The sequence below is a fragment of the Ranitomeya imitator genome, chromosome 3 (assembly GCF_032444005.1).
Source record: "Ranitomeya imitator isolate aRanImi1 chromosome 3, aRanImi1.pri, whole genome shotgun sequence".
Taxonomy (NCBI): Eukaryota; Metazoa; Chordata; class Amphibia; order Anura; family Dendrobatidae; genus Ranitomeya; species Ranitomeya imitator.
In genome coordinates this window covers 543,151,898-543,171,765 of record NC_091284.1, presented here as the reverse complement: position 1 = coordinate 543,171,765, position 19,868 = coordinate 543,151,898, and the positions used below count along the sequence as shown (strand labels likewise).

The 19,868-nt window shown below is 41.4% G+C and overlaps 1 protein-coding gene across 2 annotated transcripts in view; it reads right to left on the bottom strand.

The window, feature by feature from the left end:
* LOC138670479 (cohesin subunit SA-2-like) overlaps positions 1 to 19,868 on the bottom strand; it is a 164,072-nt gene that overhangs the window by 71,602 nt on the left and 72,602 nt on the right. For both annotated transcript variants that reach the window (XM_069757868.1, XM_069757869.1), the window contains 4 exons: positions 17,554 to 17,661; positions 16,472 to 16,577; positions 12,651 to 12,768; positions 10,220 to 10,323 (listed from right to left, as the gene is read on the bottom strand). In XM_069757868.1, coding sequence (XP_069613969.1) covers positions 10,220 to 10,323; positions 12,651 to 12,768; positions 16,472 to 16,577; positions 17,554 to 17,661 — 436 coding nt within the window. The remainder of the gene's footprint in view (positions 1 to 10,219; positions 10,324 to 12,650; positions 12,769 to 16,471; positions 16,578 to 17,553; positions 17,662 to 19,868) is intronic.

Sequence of the window (19,868 nt, the reverse complement as noted above, 5' to 3'; positions counted from 1 at the left end):
ACAGGTCATGTGACTGACAGCTGCTGTATTTCCTATATGGTACATTTGCTGCTCTTGTAGTTTGTCTGCTTATTAATCAGATTTTTATTTTTGAAGGCTAATACCAGACTTGTGTGTGTTTTAGGGCGAGTTTCGTTTCAAGTTGTGTGTGTTGAGTTGTGTGTGGCGACATGCATGTAGCGACTTTTGTGAGATGAGTTTTGTGTGGCAACATGCGTGTAGCAACTTTTTGTGTGTTGAGTTGCATGTGACAGGTTAGTGTAGCAAGTTGTGTGCAGCAAGTTATGCGCATGGCGAGTTTTGCGCGTGGTGAGTTTTATGTCTGGTGCCTTTTGAGTATATGCAAGTTTTGTGTGAGGCAACTTTTGCATGTGTTGCAAATTTTGTGCATGTGGCAATTTTTCCGCGTGTGCAAGTTTTGCGTGTGGCAAGTTTTCCATGAGGTGAGTTTTGCACTTGTGGCGAGTTTTGCGTGAGCCTAGTTTTTGCATGTGGCGAGTTTTGCGCGTGGTGAGTTTTGAGCGGCGACTTTTGTGTTTCGACTTTTATGTGGCGAGGTTGGTGTATGTGTGGTGAAATGTGTGCTGAGGGTGGTATATGTGTTCAAGCACGTGGTAGTGTGTGGCGCATTTTGTGTGTGTGTTCATATCCCCATGTGTGGTGAGTATCTCATGTCGGGGCCCCACCTTAGCAACTGTACGGTATATACTTTTTGGTGCCATCGCTCTCACTATTTAAGTCCCCCTTGTTCACATCTGGCAGCTGTCAATTTGCCGCCAACACTTTTGCTTTCACTTTTCCCATTATGTAGATAGGGGAAAAATAGTTTGGTGAATTGGAAAGCGCGGAGTTAAAATTTCACCTCACAACATAGCCTATGACGCTCTCAGGGTCCAGACGTGTGACTGTGCAAAATTTTGTGGCTGTAGCTGCGACGCCTCCAACACTTTTCATTTCACTTTTTCCCCATTATGTAGATAGGGGCAAAATTGTTTGGTGAATTGGAAAGCGCGGGGTTAAAATTTCACCTCACAACGTAGCCTATGACGCTCTCAGGGTCCAGACGTGTGACTGTGCAAAATTTTGTTTCTGTAGCTGCGACGCCTCCAACACTTTTCCTTTCACTTTTTTCCCCATTATGTAGATAGGGGCAAAATTGTTTGGTGAATTGGAAAGCGCGGGGTTAAAATTTCACCTCACAACGTAGCCTATGACGCTCTCAGGGTCCAGACGTGTGACTGTGCAAAATTTTGTTACTGTAGCTGCGACGCCTCCAACACTTTCACTTTTTTCCCCATTATGTAGATAGGGGCAAAATTGTTTGGTGAATTGGAACGCGCGGGGTTAAAATTTCGCCTCACAATATAGCCTATGACGCTCTCAGGGTCCAGACGTGTGACTGTGCAAAATTTTGTGGCTGTAGCTGCGACGGTGCAGATGCCAATCCCGGACATACATACACACACACACACATACACACATTTAGCTTTATATATTAGATTAGCTGAAGAGCCCGGCGTTGCCTGGGCATAGTAAATATCTGTGGTTAGTTATAGCACGTCACTTCTCTTATTTTCCCATCACGCCTCTCATTTTCCCAATCACATCTTTAATTTTCCCCCTAACATCTCTCATTTTCTCCCTCACACCTCTCATTTTCTCCCTCACTCCTCTCATTCCCGCCTAACACTTGTCATTTCGACCTCACATCTGTCATTTTCCGATCACTACACTATTTTCCCTCACTCCTCTCATTTTGCACTCACACCTTTTCATTTTCACCTCGCACCTCTCATTTTCACCTCAGTATATACATGTTTGTCATCTCCCTTATATATAGTATACACCTGTATGTCATCTCCTGTATATAGTATATACCTGTATGTCATCTCCCCTGTATATAGTATATACCTGCTGTGTGTCATCTCCCCTGTATATAGTATATACCTGTATGTCATCTCCTCCTATATATAGTATATACCTGTATGTCATCTCCTCCTATATATAGTATATACCTGTATGTCATCTCCTCCTATATATAGTATATACCTGTATGTCATCTCCTTCTATATATAGTATATACCTGTATGTCATCTCCTCCTGTATATAGTATATACCTGTGTGTCATCTCCCCTGTATATAGTATATATCTGTGTGTCATCTCCTCCTGTATATAGTATATACCTGTATGTCATCTTCTATATATAGCATACACCTGTATGTCATCTCCTCCTGTATATAGTATATACCTGTATGTCATCTCCTCCTCTATATAGTATATACCAGTGTGTCATCTTCTCCTGTATATCGTATATACCTGTGTCATCTCTCCTGTATATAGTATATATCTGTGTGTCATCTCCCCTGTATATAGCATATACCTGTGTGATCTCTTGTATTAGACCGCGTTCACACGTTATTTGCTCAGTATTTTTACCTCAGTATTTGTAAGCTAAATTGGCAGCCTGATAAATCCCCAGCCAACAGGAAGCCCTCCCCCTGGCAGTATATATTAGCTCACACATACACATAATAGACAGTAGACAGGTGATGTGACTGACAGCTGCCGTATTTCCTATATGGTACATTTGTTGCTCTTGTAGTTTGTCTGCTTATTAATCAGATTTGTATTTTTGAAGGCTAATACCAGACTTGTGTGTGTTTTAGGGCGAGTTTCGTTTGTCAAGTTGTGTGTGTTTAGTTGTGTGTGGCGACATGCATGTAGCGACTTTTGTGAGATGAGTTTTGTGTGGCAACATGCGTGTAGCAACTTTTTATGTCGAGTTGCATGTGATAGGTTAGTGTAGCAAGTTGTGTGCAGCAAGTTTTGCGCATGGCGAGTTTTCACGTGGTGAGTTTTATGTCTGGTGCCTTTTGAGTATGTGCAAGTTTTGTGTGTGGCGAGTTTTCCATGAGGTGAGTTTTGCACTTGTGGCGAGTTTTGCGTGAGCCTAGTTTTTGCATGTGGCAAGTTTTGCGCGTGGTGAGTTTTGAGCGGCGACTTTGTGTTTCGACTTTTATGTGGCGAGGTTGGTGTATGTGTGGTGAAATGTGTGCTGAGGGTGATGTATGTGTTCAAGCACGTGGTAGTGTGTGGCGCATTTTGTGTGTGTGTTCATATCCCCATGTGTGGTGAGTATCCCATGTCGGGGCCCCACCTTAGCAACTGTACGGTATATACTCTTTGGCGCCATCGCTCTCATTCTTTAAGTCCCCCTTGTTCACATCTGGCAGCTGTCAATTTGCCTCCAACACTTTTCCTTTCACTTTTCCCCATTATGTAGATAGGGGAAAAATAGTTTGGTGAATTGGAAAGCGCGGGGTTAAAATTTCACCTCACAACATAGTCTATGACGCTCTCGGGGTCCAGACGTGTGACTGTGCAAAATTTTGTTGCTGTAGCTGCGACGCTTCCAACACTTTTTCTTTCACTTTTTCCCCATTATGTAGATAGGGGCAAAATTGTTTGGTGAATTGGAACGCGCGGGGTTAAAATTTCACCTCACAACATAGCCTATGACGCTCTCGGGGTCCAGACGTGTGACTGTGCAAAATTTTGTGGCTGTAGCTGCGACGGTGCAGATGCCAATCCCAGACATACACACATACACACATTCAGCTTTATATAGTAGATTGGTGTCTGCAGTTTTGGTTGCATGTTAAACCTGTTTTCCTTCCTAGTTTTTTCCTTCTCTTCCCTTCTATGTGTACCCTCTGTGGTTGTGTGAGTATTTGGTGAGTTTCAGACTTTCAGTTACCTTGTCTGTATACCCCTGGGGGGGAGAGGGGGCCACTTATAGGGCCTGCACAGGAGACAGGGATACGCTGGCGGCTCGGGCCTCCTAACCATCATAGGTACCCCCGAGATAAGGAAAAGCCAGGGCCCCATTAAAGTGGTAGGGACAGGTGCGGGTCCCAGTACGCCGTCCTGCCCCTTTAACGCCGCTTACGGCGTGACAAAAGGTTAATAAACGTAAATAATTGGCTTCCCCCACATACGGGGTATTAGTGTACTCAGGAGAAATTGCACAACAAATTTTGTGGTTCATTTTCTCCTGATACCCTTGTGAAAATAAAAAAAATTGGTCCCGAAGTAATTTTTTTGCGAAAAGTAAAATGTTCATTTTTACCTTCCACATAGCTTTAGTTCTCGTGAAGCACCTGAAGGGTTAATAAACTTCTTGCATGTGGTTTTGCGCACCATGGGGGGTGCAGTTTTTAGAATGGTGTCACTATTGGGTATTTTCTGTTACATTGACCCCCCAAACTCACTTCAAGTGTGAGGTGGTCCCTAAAAAAATGGTTTTGTAAATTTGTTGTTGGAAAAATGAGAAATCGCAGGTTAAATTTTAACCCTTATAACATCCTAACAAAAAAAAATATGTTTCCAATATTGTGCTGATGTAAAGTAGACATGTGGGAAATGTTATTTATTAATTATTTTGTGTGACACCGCTCTCTGATGTAACTAAACTAAAATTTTGAAAATTGCAAGATTTTCAAAATTTTTGCCAAATTTCCATTTTTGCCAAATTTCCATTTTTTTTCATAAATGAACAAGCAAGTCATATCGAAGAAATGTTACCACTAACATGAAGTACAATATGTCACAAAAAAACAGTCTTTTTTGCTAAATTTCCTTTTTTTTTCATAAATAAACAAGCAAGTCATATCGAAGAAATGTTACCACTAACATGAAGTACAATATGTCACAAAAAAACAGTCTCAGAATCAGTGGGATATATTGAAGCGTTCTAGAGCTATAACTTCACACTCGACTGCAGAATTCATGGTTCCATTTACCACAGCAAGTCTTCCAGGTCCTGAAGCATATTTTACTGTTATTATGTTGCTGTTTACTGCTATTATTCCTTTTCTGAATGAATGAATTATTGCTGCGCTCTTGGGGTAATCTTGGATGGTCGGCCACTTGTGGGAAGGTATAACACTGTTGTTCCAGAATCTCTTTGGATTGCGGCATTAGGTTTAGCTTTTGAGGTTCTTTTGGTCTACTTCACTTTGTCAGACAGGTCCTATTTAAGTGGTTTCTTGATTGAGAACAAGTGTGGCAGTAATCAGGCCTGCATACGGCTACAGAATTTGAACTTAGCTTCCCAAAGATGTGATAAACTACAGTTAATTTATGTTATAAAGGGGGGGATCACTGTTTCAAACAGGGCCCTGTAGGTTTTGATTTCTTTTTCCCTTAATACTTAATACCTTCATTTAAAAGTTACATTTTGTGCTTCCTTGTGTCTTTATCTAATACTAGCTGAAGAGCCCGGCGTTGCCTGGGCATAGTAAATATCTGTGGTTAGTTATAGCACCTCACTTCTCTTATTTTCCCATCACGCCTCTCATTTTTCCAATCACATCTTTCATTTTCCCCCTCACATCTCTCATTTTCTCCCTAACACCTCTCATTTTCTCCCTCACTCCTCTCATTCCCCCCTAACACTTGTCATTTCAACCTCACATCTGTCATTTTCTGATCACTCCACTATTTTTCCTCACTTCTCTCATTTTGCACTCACACCTTTTCATTTTCACCTCACACCTCTCATTTTCACCTCATCACCTCAGTATATACATGTTTGTCATCTCCCTTATATATGGTATACATCTGTATGTCATCTCCTGTATATAGTATATACCTGTATGTCATCTCCCCTGTATATAGTATATACCTGCTGTGTGTCATCTCCCCTATATATAGTATATACCTGAATGTCATCTCCTTCTATATATAGTATATACCTGTATGTCATCTCCCCTGTATATAGTATATATCCGAGTGTCATCTCCTCCTGCATATAGTATATACCTGCATGTCATCTTCTATATATAGCATATACCTGTATGTCATCTCCTCCTGTATATAGTATATACCTGTGTGTCATCTCCCCTGTATACAGTATATATCTGAGTGTCATCTCCTCCTGCATATAGTATATACCTGCATGTCATCTTCTATATATAGCATATACCTGTATGTCATCTCCTCCTGTATATAGTATATACCTGTATGTCATCTCCTCCTGTATATATATGTACCTGTATGTCATCTCCTCCTGTATATAGTATATACCTGTGTGTCATCTCCCCTGTATACAGTATATATCTGAGTGTCATCTCCTCCTGCATATAGTATATACCTGCATGTCATCTTCTATATATAGCATATACCTGTGTGTCATCTCTCCTGTATATAGTATATATCTGTGTGTCATCTCCCCTGTATATAGTATATACCTGTGTGTCATCTCCTCCTGTATTAGACCTCGTTCACATGTTATTTGCTCAGTATTTTTACCTCAGTATTTGTAAGCTAAATTGGCAGCCTGATAAATCCCCAGCCAACAGGAAGCCCTCCCCCTGGCAGTATATATTAGCTCACACATACACATAATAGACAGGTCATGTGACTGACAGCTGCCGTATTTCCTATATGGTGCAATTGTTGTAGTTTGTCTGCTTATTAATCAGATTTTTATTTTTGAAGGATAATACCAGACTTGTGTGTGTTTTAGGGCGAGTTTCGTTTGTCAAGTTGTGTGTGTTGAGTTGCGTGTTGCGACATGCATGTAGCGACTTTTGTGAGATGAGTTTTGTGTAGCAACATGCGTGTAGCAACTTTTTGTGTGTCGAGTTACATGTGACAGGTTAGTGTAGCAAGTTGTGTGCAGCAAGTTTTGCGCATGGCGAGTTTTGCGCGTTGCGAGTATTATGTGTGGTGCCTTTTGAGTATGTGCAAGTTTTGTGTGAGGCAACTTTTGCATGTGTTGCAACTTTTGTGCATGTGGCAATTTTTCCGCGTGTGCAAGTTTTGCGTGTGGCGAGTTTTTCATGAGGAGAATTTTGCACTTGTGGCGAGTTTTGCAAGAGCCTAGTTGTTGCATGTGGCGAGTTCTGCGCGTGGCGAGTTTTGAGTGGCGACTTTTGTGTTTTGACTTTTATGTGGCGAGGTTGGTGTATTTGTGGTGAAATGTGTGCTGAGGGTAATATGTGTTCAAGCACGTGGTAGAGTGTGGCGCATTTTGTGTGTGTTCATATCCCCGTGTGTGGTGAGTATCCCATGTCGAGGCCCCACCTTAGCAACTGTACGGTATATACTCTTTGGCGCCATCGCTCTCATTCTTTAAGTCCCCTTTGTTCACATCTGGCAGCTGTCAATTTGCCTCCTACACTTTTCCTTTCATTTTTTCCCATTATGTAGATAGGGGCAAAATTGTTTGGTGAATTGGAAAGCGCGGGGTTAAAATTTCACCTCACAACATAGCCTATGACGCTCTCGGGGTCCAGACGTGTGACTGTGCAAAATTTTGTTGCTGTAGCTGCGACGCCTCCAACACTTTTCATTTCACTTTTTCCCCATTATGTAGATAGGGGCAAAATTGTTTGGTGAATTGGAACGCGCGGGGTTAAAATTTCACCTCACAACGAAGCCTATGACGCTCTCAGGTTCCCGACGTGTGGCTGTGCAAAATTTTGTTTCTGTAGCTGTGACGCCTCCAACACTTTTCCTTTCACTTTTTTCCCCATTATGTAGATAGGGGCAAAATTGTTTGGTGAATTGGAACGCGCGGGGTTAAAATTTCGCCTCACAATATAGCCTATGACGCTCTCGGGGTCCAGACGTGTGACTGTGCAAAATTTTGTGGCTGTAGCTGCGACGGTGCAGATGCCAATCCCGGACATACACACACACATACACACACACACACATACACACACACACACACATTCAGCTTTATATAGTAGATTGAAATTTGTTTGGTGATCTGAAACATTTAAGTGTGACAAACATGCAAAAGAATAGGAAATCAGGAAGGGGTAAACACTTTTTCACACAACTGTATATCTACCAAAATGGAGAGAATCATGTTAGGCGGGCTGCACTGCGAGAAATTAGTAGGCTTGAAGCGAAAATCTGCCTAGCAGTCCGCCTAACATGATTCTCTCCATTCTGGTAAATACACATCTGGAAGGTACAGTGGGGCAAAAAAGTATTTAGTCAGTCAGCAATAGTGCAAGTTCCACCACTTAAAAAGATGAGAGGCGTCTGTAATTTACATCATAGGTAGACCTCAACTATGGGAGACAAACTGAGAAAAAAAAATCCAGAAAATCACATTGTCTGTTTTTTTATCATTTTTTTTGCATATTATTGTGGAAAATAAGTATTTGGTCAGAAACAAACAATCAAGATTTCTGGCTCTCACAGACCTGTAACTTCTTCTTTAAGAGTCTCCTCTTTCCTCCACTCATTACCTGTAGTAATGGCACCTGTTTAAACTTGTTATCAGTATAAAAAGACACCTGTGCACACCCTCAAACAGTCTGACTCCAAACTCCACTATGGTGAAGACCAAAGAGCTGTCAAAGGACACCAGAAACAAAATTGTAGCCCTGCACCAGGCTGGGAAGACTGAATCTGCAATGGCCAACCAGCTTGGAGTGAAGAAATCAACAATGGGAGCAATAATTAGAAAATGGAAGACATACAAGACCACTGATAATCTCCCTCGATCTGGGGCTCCACGCAAAATCCCACCCCGTGGGGTCAGAATGATCACAAGAACGGTGAGCAAAAATCCCAGAACCACGCGGGGGGACCTAGTGAATGAACTGCAGAGAGCTGGGACCAATGTAACAAGGCCTACCATAAGTAACACACTACGTCACCATGGACTCAGATCCTGCAGTGCCAGACGTGTCCCACTGCTTAAGCCAGTACATGTCCGGGCCCATCTGAAGTTTGATAGAGAGCATTTGGATGATCCAGAGGAGTTTTGGGAGAATGTCCTATGGTCTGATGAAACCAAACTGGAACTGTTTGGTAGAAACACAACTTGTCGTGTTTGGAGGAAAAAGAATACTGAGTTGCATCCATCAAACACCATACCTACTGTAAAGCATGGTGGTGGAAACATCATGCTTTGGGGCTGTTTCTCTGCAAAGTGGCCAGGATGACTGATCCGGGTACATGAAAGAATGAATGGGACCATGTATCGTGAGATTTTGAGTGCAAACCTCCTTCCATCAGCAAGGGCATTGAAGATGAAACGTGGCTGGGTCTTTCAACATGACAATGATCCAAAGCACAGCGCCAGGGCAACGAAGGAGTGGCTTCGTAAGAAGCATTTCAAGGTCCTGGAGTGGCCTAGCCAGTCTCCAGATCTCAACCCTATAGAAAACCTTTGGAGGGAGTTGAAAGTCCGTGTTGCCAAGCGAAAAGCCAAAAACATCACTGCTCTAGAGGAGATCTGCATGGAGGAATGGGCCAACATACCAACAACAGTGTGTGGCAACCTTGTGAAGACTTACAGAAAACGTTTGACCTCTGTCATTGCCAACAAAGGATATATTACAAAGTATTGAGATGAAATTTTGTTTCTGACCAAATACTTATTTTCCACCATAATATGCAAATAAAATGTTAAAAAACAGACAATGTGATTTTCTGGATTTTTTTTTCTCAGTTTGTCTCCCATAGTTGAGGTCTACCTATGATGTAAATTACAGACGCCTCTCATCTTTTTAAGTGGTGGAACTTGCACTATTGCTGACTGACTAAATACTTTTTTGCCCCACTGTATCTACTGCAGCAACGGGGCAGCGGCAGCCGATATTCATGCTTAAAGGGACTCTGTCACCTGAATTTGGCGGGACTGGTTTTGGGTCATATGGGCGGAGTTTTCGGGTGTTTGATTCACCCTTTCCTTACCCGCTGGCTGCATGCTGGCTGCAATATTGGATTGAAGTTCATTCTCTGTCCTCCATAGTACACGCCTGCGCAAAGCAATCTTGCCTTGTGCAGGCGTGTACTATGGAGGACAGAGAATGAACTTAAATCCAATATTGCAGCCAGCATGCAGCCAGCGGGTAAGGAAAGGGTGAATCAAACACCCGAAAACTCCGCCCATATGACCCAAAACCAGTCCCGCCAAATTCAGGTGACAGGTTCCCTTTAAACAGGTGTTGTGTCTTCACACAGTACCACCAGGTGAGCGCCACTACCCCCTCAGCGGGCTTCTTTTTAAACAGTACTGGCCTATTGTGTGCACTTTGGCCCCTCTCTAGGGTTTTTCAACTACTATACATCAGTACATGAACATCCAGTATATAGCATAGAGCATACAGATTGGAAGTGTCTATGAGATTAGTTCAATAAAAGAGGCATTCCCTCTTTGAAGCATAGAGAAAACATGAAACGCACCTTCTTGGCTGCCCCTCTACCCACAGGAGGATGACCTTCAACTGCTTGTCGAACAGTTGCTAACATGAGTTCCACAAGCAAGTTTTCTTGTATTGCACTCAAACCTAAAAGCCAATGAAACCACTGTTAAGATGACAAAAAAAACAATGCTAGATCTGTAAAGATTTACCTCCAATGATCTAAGAGAAAAGAAGGTCCAGCGTTCGTCTTTAAAGATAACACATCTGAATAATTTATTTCATAAGGTTAACATCCAATTTGATGAAAATTAACTTCTTGAATGCGGTTTTGCGCACCTTGAGGGGTGCAGTTTTTAGAATGGTGTCACTTTTGGGTATTTTCTGTCATATTGATCCTCCCAAACTCACTTCAGTTGCAAGGTGGTCCCTAAAAAAATGGTTTTCTAAATTTTGTTGTAAAAATGAGAAATTGCTGGTCAACTTTTAACCCTTATAACTTCCTAACAAAAAAAAATGTGTTTAAAAAATTATGCTGATGTAAAGTAGACATGTGGGAAATGTTCTTTATTAAGTACTAGATGGTGGTCCGATTCTAATGCATCGGGTATTGTAGAATATGTATGTATATAGCAGCCACATAGTATATAGCACAGGCCACGACATATTCTTGAATACCCGATGCGTTAATACGGGCCATGCAGTATATAACACAGCCAAAACAGTATATAACACAGCCCACGCAGTATATAACATTGCCCACATAGTATATAACACTGGCCACGTAGTATATAGCAGCCTTGCAGTATATAACGCAGCCCACACAGTATATAACACTGCCCACATAGTAGATAGCACTGCCCACGTAGTATATAGCAGCCATGTAGTATATAACACTGCCCACATAGTATATAACACTGGCCACGTAGTATATAGCAGCCATGCAGTATATAACGCAGCCCACACAGTATATAACACTGCCCACATAGTAGATAGCACTGCCCACGTAGTATATAACACAGCCCACGCAGTATATAACATTGCCCACATAGTATATAACACTGGCCACGTAGTATATAGCAGCCATGCAGTATATAACTCAGCCCACACAGTATATCACACTGCCCACATAGTAGATAGCACTGCCCACGTAGTATATAGCAACCATGTAGTATATAACGCAGCCTACACAGTATATAACACTGCCCACGTAGTATATAGCAGCCATGTAGTATATAACGCAGCCCACGCAGTATATAACATTGCCCACATAGTAAAAACACTGCCTACGTAGTACATAGCAGCCACGTAGTATATAACGCAGCCCACGCAGTATGTAACACAGCCGATGTAGTATATAGCAATGTGGGCACTATATGCGTGGTTAAAAAAGACAAAAAATACTCACCTTCCGTAGGCCCCTTGTAGTCCTGGCACCTGTGTGCGGTGAACGCGGCAGCTTCCGGTCCCAGGGTTGGTATGAGCGCAGGACCTGTGATGACGTCGCAGTCACATGACCGTGACATCATGGAAGGTCCTTCTCGCATAGCATCCTTAGCACCGGAACCTGCTGCTTGCACTGCCGAGGACAGCGACACGTCGGAGGGTGAAATTAACCTTTTTTTTATTATTATTTTTAACATTAGATTGTTTTACTATTGATGCTGCATACGCAGCATCAATACTAAAAAGTTGGTCACACAGGGTTAATAGCTGCGTTAATGGAGTGCGTTACACCGCGGCATAACGCGGTCCATTAACGCTGCTATTAACCCTGTGTGGGGGCTGACTGGAGGGGAATATGGAGCGGGCACTGACTGCGGGGAGGAAGGAGCGGCCATGTTGCCGCCGGACTGTGCCCGTCGCTGATTTGTCATGCCAATGGTCGTGGGCGTGTTGCCACGACCAATCAGCGACTTGGATTCCCATGACAGACAGAGGCTGCGACCAATGAATATCCGCGACAGACAGAAGGACAGACAGAAAGACGGAAGTGACCTTTAGACAATTATATAGTAGATTTTGTGTGATATATCTCACTGATTTAAGGGCATACAAATTCAAAGTTTCAAAAGTGCAAAATTTTCAAATTTTTGCCAAATTTCCATTTTTTACACAAATAAACACAAGTAATATTGAAGAAATTTTACCACTATCTTGAAGTACAGTATGTCACAAAAAACAATATCAAAATCAGTGGGATCCATTAAAGGGTTCCAGAGTTATAACCTCATAAAGTGACAGTGGTCAGAATTGTAAAAATTGTCTTGCTCATTAAGGACAAAATTGGCTCTGTCACTAAGGGGCTCTGCATTCAATTTGGCTGTGATTCCACAGTAAAATCAGCATATGTTACAAGTACTATGTGTGTCACCCTTTGCATTGTCATAAATTATCAGTTTTAATCATTTATTTCAATGGTTTGTTAAAACTTAGCATTTAAATCCCATTATTGTTTGGTTGTATAAGCTCACCAAGTCTCTTTTCAGAGGAGTCTTGTAGAAGGATGAATGTCATACATTTCCAGTCTTTTAAAAATCCAGGTGTACAATCCCAGAGGCTGTCAACAAGGTACGTCATATGGTCATGTAACTAGGAGAATAGAAGGATTGTCATATAAAAGTAAACTATCACTTGCTGGACTTAAAAATTGTGTCAGCTGCTGATAACATGATGTACTGGAGTGAAAAAGTTATTTCAACGCTAAAAAAAAATGTTCTCCTTTTTAAAGGGAATCTGTCAGCACGTTTTTGCTATGTAATTTCACATCAGCATGAAGTGGGGACAGAGACCCTGATACCAGTGATGTATCAATTAGTTTACTAAGTGCAGCAATTGTGAAAGTCACGGATATCTCTGCTGCAGATCTAGTATATTGCGCTATGTATAACCCACCCACACACCACAGCTTTCTGTGTATATTGTATGACAACAGAGAGCGTCTGATCAGTGCTGAGGGAGTAGTTGGACAAGGAAGCATGAGACCAGTTGTCTTCTACAAATAATCTCCTGCTGATAAAACAATGATTGTATCAAAACAACAAAACGCAGCCTAGTAAATTAAACATCTCTGGAATCAGGCTCTCTTCCCCTACATAACAAAAACCTGATGACAAACTCCCTTTAACCCCTTCATGACCGGGGGATTTTTCGTTTTTCCGTGTTCGTTTTTCGCTCCCCTCCTTCCCAGAGCCATAACTTTTTTATTTTTCTGTCAATTTGGCCATGTGAGGGCTTATTTTTTGCGGGACGAGTTGTACTTTTGAACGACATCATTGGTTTTAGCATGCCGTGTACTAGAAAACGGGAAAAAAATTCCAAGTGCGGTGAAATTGCAAAAAAAAGTGCAATCACACACTTGTTTTTTGTTTGGCTTTTTTGCTAGGTTCACTAAATGCTAAAACTGACCTGCCATTATGATTCTCCAGGTGATTACGAGTTCATAGACACCAAACATGACTAGGTTATTTTTTATCTAAGTGGTGAAAAAAAATTCCAAACTTTGCTAAAAAAAAAAAAAAAAAAATTGCGCCATTTTCCGATATTCGTAGCGTCTCCATTTTTCATGATCTGGGGTCGGTTGAGGGCTTATTTTTTGCGTGCCGAGATGACGTTTTTAATGATAGCATTTCGGTGCAGATACGTTCTTTTGATCGCCCGTTATTGCATTTTAATGCAATGTCGCGGCGACCAAAAAAACGTAATTCTGGCGTTTCGAATTTTTTTCCCGCTACGCTGTTTAGCGATCAGGTTAATACTTTTTTTTAATTGATAGATCGGGCGATTCTGAGCGCGGCGATACCAAATATGCGTAGATTTGATATTTTTTTTATTGATTTATTTTGATTGGGGCGAAAGGGGGGTGATTTAAACTTTTACGTTTTTTTTATTTTTTTCACATTTTTTTAAACTTTTTTTTTTAACTTTTGCCATGCTTCAATAGCCTCCATGGGAGGCTAGAAGCAGGCACAGCACGATCGCCTCTGCTACATAGCAGCGATCTGCTGATCGCTGCTATGTAGCAGAATTGCACGTGTGCTGTGAGCGCCGACCACAGGGTGGCGCTCCTAGCGACGGGCGATCAGTAACCATAGAGGTCTCTAGGACCTCTATGGTTACCATCCAGACGCATCGCCGACCCCCGATCATGTGACGGGGGTCGGCGATGACGTCATTTCCGGCCGCCCGGCCGGAAGCGGTAGTTAAATGCCGCTGTCTGCGTTTGACAGCGGCATTTAACTAGTTAATAGGTGCGGGCAGATCGCGATTCTGCCCGCACCTATTACGGGCACATGTCAGCTGTTCAAAACAGCTGACATGTCCCGGCTTTGGTGTGGGCTCACCGCGGAGCCCTGCATCAAAGCAGGGGAGCCGGCATCGGACGGTATAGTACGTCCGATGCCGGTAAGGGGTTAAAGGTACTAAATTAAACTTTACTCCACCTGCAAAGATCAAGAATTAGAGCAGCTCATGTCCTATTGCATTTGCTCTAATGTTTATGTAAATGATCACAAATCTGAAAATTTGGTAGTTCTGCTCTACTTCTTGGCTAGATAGGTTAAATTGTTATAGTATGTTTTCATATTTCTACTGACATGAATACAAGTTTGCATATACAGTGGGTACGGAAAGTAGTCAGACCCCTTTACATTTTTCACTCTGTTTCATTGCAGCTATTTGGTAAATTCAAAAAAGTACATTTTTTTCTCAATAATGTACACTCTGCACCCCATCTTCACTGAAAAAAAAACAGAAATATAGAAATTTTTGCAAATTTATTAGAAAAGGAAAACTAAAATATCACATGGTCGTAAGTATTCAGACCCTTTGCTCAGACACTCATATTTAAGTCACATGCTGTCCATTTCCTTGTGATCCTCCTTGAGATGGTTCTAGTCCTTCATTGGAGTCCAGCTGTGTTTAATTAATCTGATAGGAGTTGATTTGGAAAGGCACACACCTGTCTATATAAGACCTCACAGCTCAGTGCATGTCAGACCAAATGAGAATCATGAGGTCAAAGGAGCTGGCCAAGGAGCTCAGAGACAGAATAGTGGCAAGGAACAGATCTGGCCAAGGCTACAACAGAATTTCTGCAGTACTCAAGGTTCCTAAGAGCACATTGGCCTCCATAATCCTTAAATGGAAGAAGTTTGGGACCATCAGAAATCTTCCTAGACCTGGCCGTCCAGCCAAACTGAGCAATTGTGGGAGAAAAGCCTTGGTGAGAGAGGTAAAGAAGAACCCCAAGATCACTGTGGCTGAGCTCCAAAGATGCAGTAGGGAGATGGGAGAAAGTTCCACAAAGTCAACTATCACTTCAGCCCTCCACCAGTCAGGCCTTTATGGCAGAGTGGCCAGACGGAAGCCTCTCCTCAGTGCAAGACATATGAAAGCCCCCATAGAGTTTGCTAAAAAAACACATGAAGGACTCCCAGACTATGAGAAATAAGATTCTTTGGTCAGATGAGATGAAGATATACCTTTTTGGTGATAATTCTAAGCGGTATGTGTGGAGAAAACCAGGCACTGCTCATCACCTGCCCAATACAATCCCAACAGTGAAACACGGTGGTGGCCACATTATGCTATGGGGTGTTTTTCAGCTGTAGGGACAGGACAACTGGTCACCATTGAAGGAAACATGAATGTGGCCAAGCACAGAGATATCCTGGAAGAAAACCTCTTCCACAGTGCTCTGGACCTCAGACTTGGCAGAAGATTCACCTTCCAACAAGACTATTACCCTAAGCACACAGCTAAAATAACAAAGGAGTGGCTTCAGAACAACTCTGTGACCATTCTTGATTGGCCCAGCCAGAGACCTGACCTAAACCCAATTGAGCATCTCTGGAGAGACCTGAAAATGGCTGTCCACCAATGTTCACCATCCAACCTGACGGAACTGAAGAGGATCTGCAAGGAAGAATGGCAGAGGATCCCCAAATCCTGATGTGAAAAACTTGAAAGACTCATGGCTGTACTAGCTCAAAAAGGTGCTTCTACTCAATACTGAGCAAAGGGGCTGAATGCTTATAACTATGTGATATTTCAGTTTTTTCTTTTTTAATAAACTTGCAAAAATTTCTACATTTCTATTTTTTTTTCAGTCAAGATGGGGTGCAGAGTGGACATTAATGAGAAAAAAAATGAACTTTTTTTAATTTACCAAATGGTTGCAATGAAACAATGAGTGAAAAATTTAAAGGCGTCTGAATACTTTCCGTACCCACTGTATGTATTCCTCCTTCTCATCATTATCCACCATCATTATCATCATCCACCATCATCATACCTTGCTTTCAAGGAAGAAGTCTAAAAGCTTCATCAACTGGCCTATTTTGTGCTCTGAGTTTTCTGTCTTCTGCGCGTTCATTGCTTCTGTCATTGGACCTAGATGCCTATGGATGATATATGAAATGTACAGCATTAGAGGAAATGCTAAACGGTATCGTACAGGGGCTTTAAATGATAATGAATGGTGAGTTCTCAGCTGCATGTTTAGGGTAGGTTTACATTCTGCTGGACACATACATCTGAATTGCAAAAAACTGATCAAGGTGTGTAATGTAACATAGCCATACACTAAAATGAGCAAGGCTTGGTAAACAAAATTTTCTATTGACTACAATTTGTCAAGATTACATCATTTTGGTTTTTTTTAGAGAGATAAAAACTATAGTTGACCACTTTTTTCATCCGCAAAAAGTAACATCAAATACGTACGTGGTTTTATAGGCTAGGTATAGGGTATGATAGACTTTTTTTTTTCTTTTAGACATTTCTGGTCACCAGGATCATTGTCACTTTAGTTATTCTAAATGTAAAATGGATATTACCATTTGGCAATATTATGGGATATCCCTAAGAGAGAGATCCGACCTCCGAGACCCTCGGTGACACTAAGAACTGTTGTCACTTTGGCTTTTCCTCTGTAAAGTGATGGATCTAGTCAAGTGTGTCATAGAAGAAGCATCACCGCCCCATTTAATGTAAGTAAAAAAAAAAGGTAGATGCAAATAAATGGGGTTACCATGCACAGTGGGGGACTTGGACAATGCTGTACAAGGAAACACTGTGAATCCCCTTTATTTTAGGTATTGTGGGGTCTCAGCAGGTTGATCTGCAATGTTCAGTAGGTGATGACCAGTCCCGATGACTACAATGAAATAAAACACCTTTAATAAAACCGTCTAGAAGAAGAGTGCTATGAAGTGTGGTGTGTTTTTTTACTTCTGACGTTCACATATACTTTATGGGGAAACAAAATGGAAACAATACACCCAGTAATTCCCATCACGCAGATTTCATGTTGGCTCATACCCTTTAAATTTCAACAGCAAACAGCATGTTAGAAAGCAGGGTGATTTCAATTACCGTATATAGAGAAATTCTCCAGCTGCTGCCGCCAGTGGTCTGTGAGAGGCAAACACAAACTGGTACAAGGTGTCACACTCCTCCGTGGTAAACAGATCGTCACAATTCCTGCGAGAAGAAGCTTCTATTATCGGACATCTCATTTCAGTGCCACCACAAAGACCAAGAAACTCATTGTACAGCTATACAATCCAAGTGATTCTTCCCTCTGTCCGGAGACTTTGTGCCCCCTCCGCTGCGCGCTGGCACTGCCACTCAGATGAGCCCCTCTGGTATGGAGGCTTTTTTGTTTTGTTCTCACTATACCAGAATTTTATACAAGCAGCATATTGTACGACTTAAGAGTTATTGACATAGAAATGCAGACATTTTTTATTAAAAAAAAAAATACAATTCCGCTTTTTTAGAACTTTTAATTTGTGGTATAAATGACGAGGTAACTTTTTTTACGAGGCAACACAGGTACCAAATTTATATACATTTTTACTACGTTACTATACTTTTTTTTTAGAACAGCAAGCAGAGTTAGCTCTGATCGCTGCTGTTTATTTAATAAAATTGGCTTCAGTCACCATATTCTGAGAGCTTTTTTAGTTTTCCGTTTCAGAGGGCTTGTTTTATGAGACACAAGTTGTAGCTTCGATCTGTACCATGTTGAGACAACATGATTATTCGGATTTCTTAGGATTCCCATTTTTGGGTAAGAAAAAAAAAAAATCGACTGCTATTTCGATATTTTTTTTTCACATGAACTTTTTTCCCAATATGGAATGTAAATCGTGATATTTTAATAATTTTGGCTATTACACAGGAGTGATACTAAACAGATTAGCATTTTAACTTCTTTCAGATTTTGTCATTTATGTTTCAGGGAAAGGGGGGGGGATTTCGTTTTGTCCTCTATTTCCAACAGCCTCAGATTTTGTTTTATTGCTTAGCCAACATAATCCAATCAGGGTTTTTTTTGTGGGGCGAATTGTAGATGTGAGTGACACCAATGATTTTACCATATAATGTACTAAAAAATAGAAATAAAATATAAGTGGGCTGAAACTGTGAACGCAAACACAACTCCACCATTATTTGGGGGGTTTCTGCTTTTATGGCATTCATTGAGCAGTAAAAATTACCAGGCAGCACATTTAAGACGATACCAAGGTCTTCTGTTTTTTTTTTTTTATGTTTTTTGTTATAGTGATTACAAAAATAATTCAAAAAACTTTGTAAAAAACAATTGCTTTGAGTTACCACTTTCTGAGACCTGTATCTTTCTTATTTTTCCACCGATGGACAAGTTTGTGATGGCTTGCTCTTTGAGTGGCAAGCTGTCATTTTTATTATTGATACAATCTTGGCATACATAGTATGTTTATTTGCTTCTTATTGCATTTTTGGGGGGGAAGTGAGGACACATCATTATAGCCACTATGGATAGGTAACTGCTGTGTACATAATATGGCAGCTATGTCTTAGTTAAAAGCATGACATCTCATGATAACATGCAAGCCCTTGGTCTTTGCCAATGAGGGGGGACCCAGAGAGTTTTGGGATCCTGCTATGCATGCCAAGAGCTACCAAACCGGACATTCAGGGCTACAGGAACAATTTTTCATAGAAAGTCGGGTTCGTCAGAATGGCATTAGGGGCACTTCTGTACATTTTTTCTAATTAATGTTATTTTCTAAAATCATCTGTCTCAGGCTGCCCATTGCTTTCTTACATTACAATGACAGCCGCAGACAATGATTAACGTAACCACTGATTTTACAGAAACTACTGTGTGACCAAATACCACGGTAGAGTACTACTACAATAGCTCCTCAGCTTATTACATACGCGTCTATGAACTCTCGCCCCGTTAGCCATCCGACAGAACTGCTTACTAGCGAAAGTATCATTACCGACAGACAGTGACATCTTCCAGGTGATGGGCAGCCATTCATACTGCGGTGATAAGCTGATACAATGGCTCTATGTACATCACTATGTAATGACGGGAAATAATTGTCTCCTTCCACCTGACAATCGTGGATCCCTCTGATCCATCATACACATTTTGCTTCTGGCGGTCTCTATGTCTTCAGAATTTCCAAGTATTACACGAAGACATATTGTAAAAAAAAATTCAAATGAGAAATAAGTATTGACATTTTTGCAAAAATGAAGTGTAATTGACATTGGTTTCAATGTATCTGTAATCATAATGAGCCGCCTTTCCTACATGGCCTCACATTCCAATCTCTTTACGCCCTAGAATACCATGGCAGTGAGGGGGTGACATGTTTCCCAGAGCAGAACTGTCAGACCACCAGAAA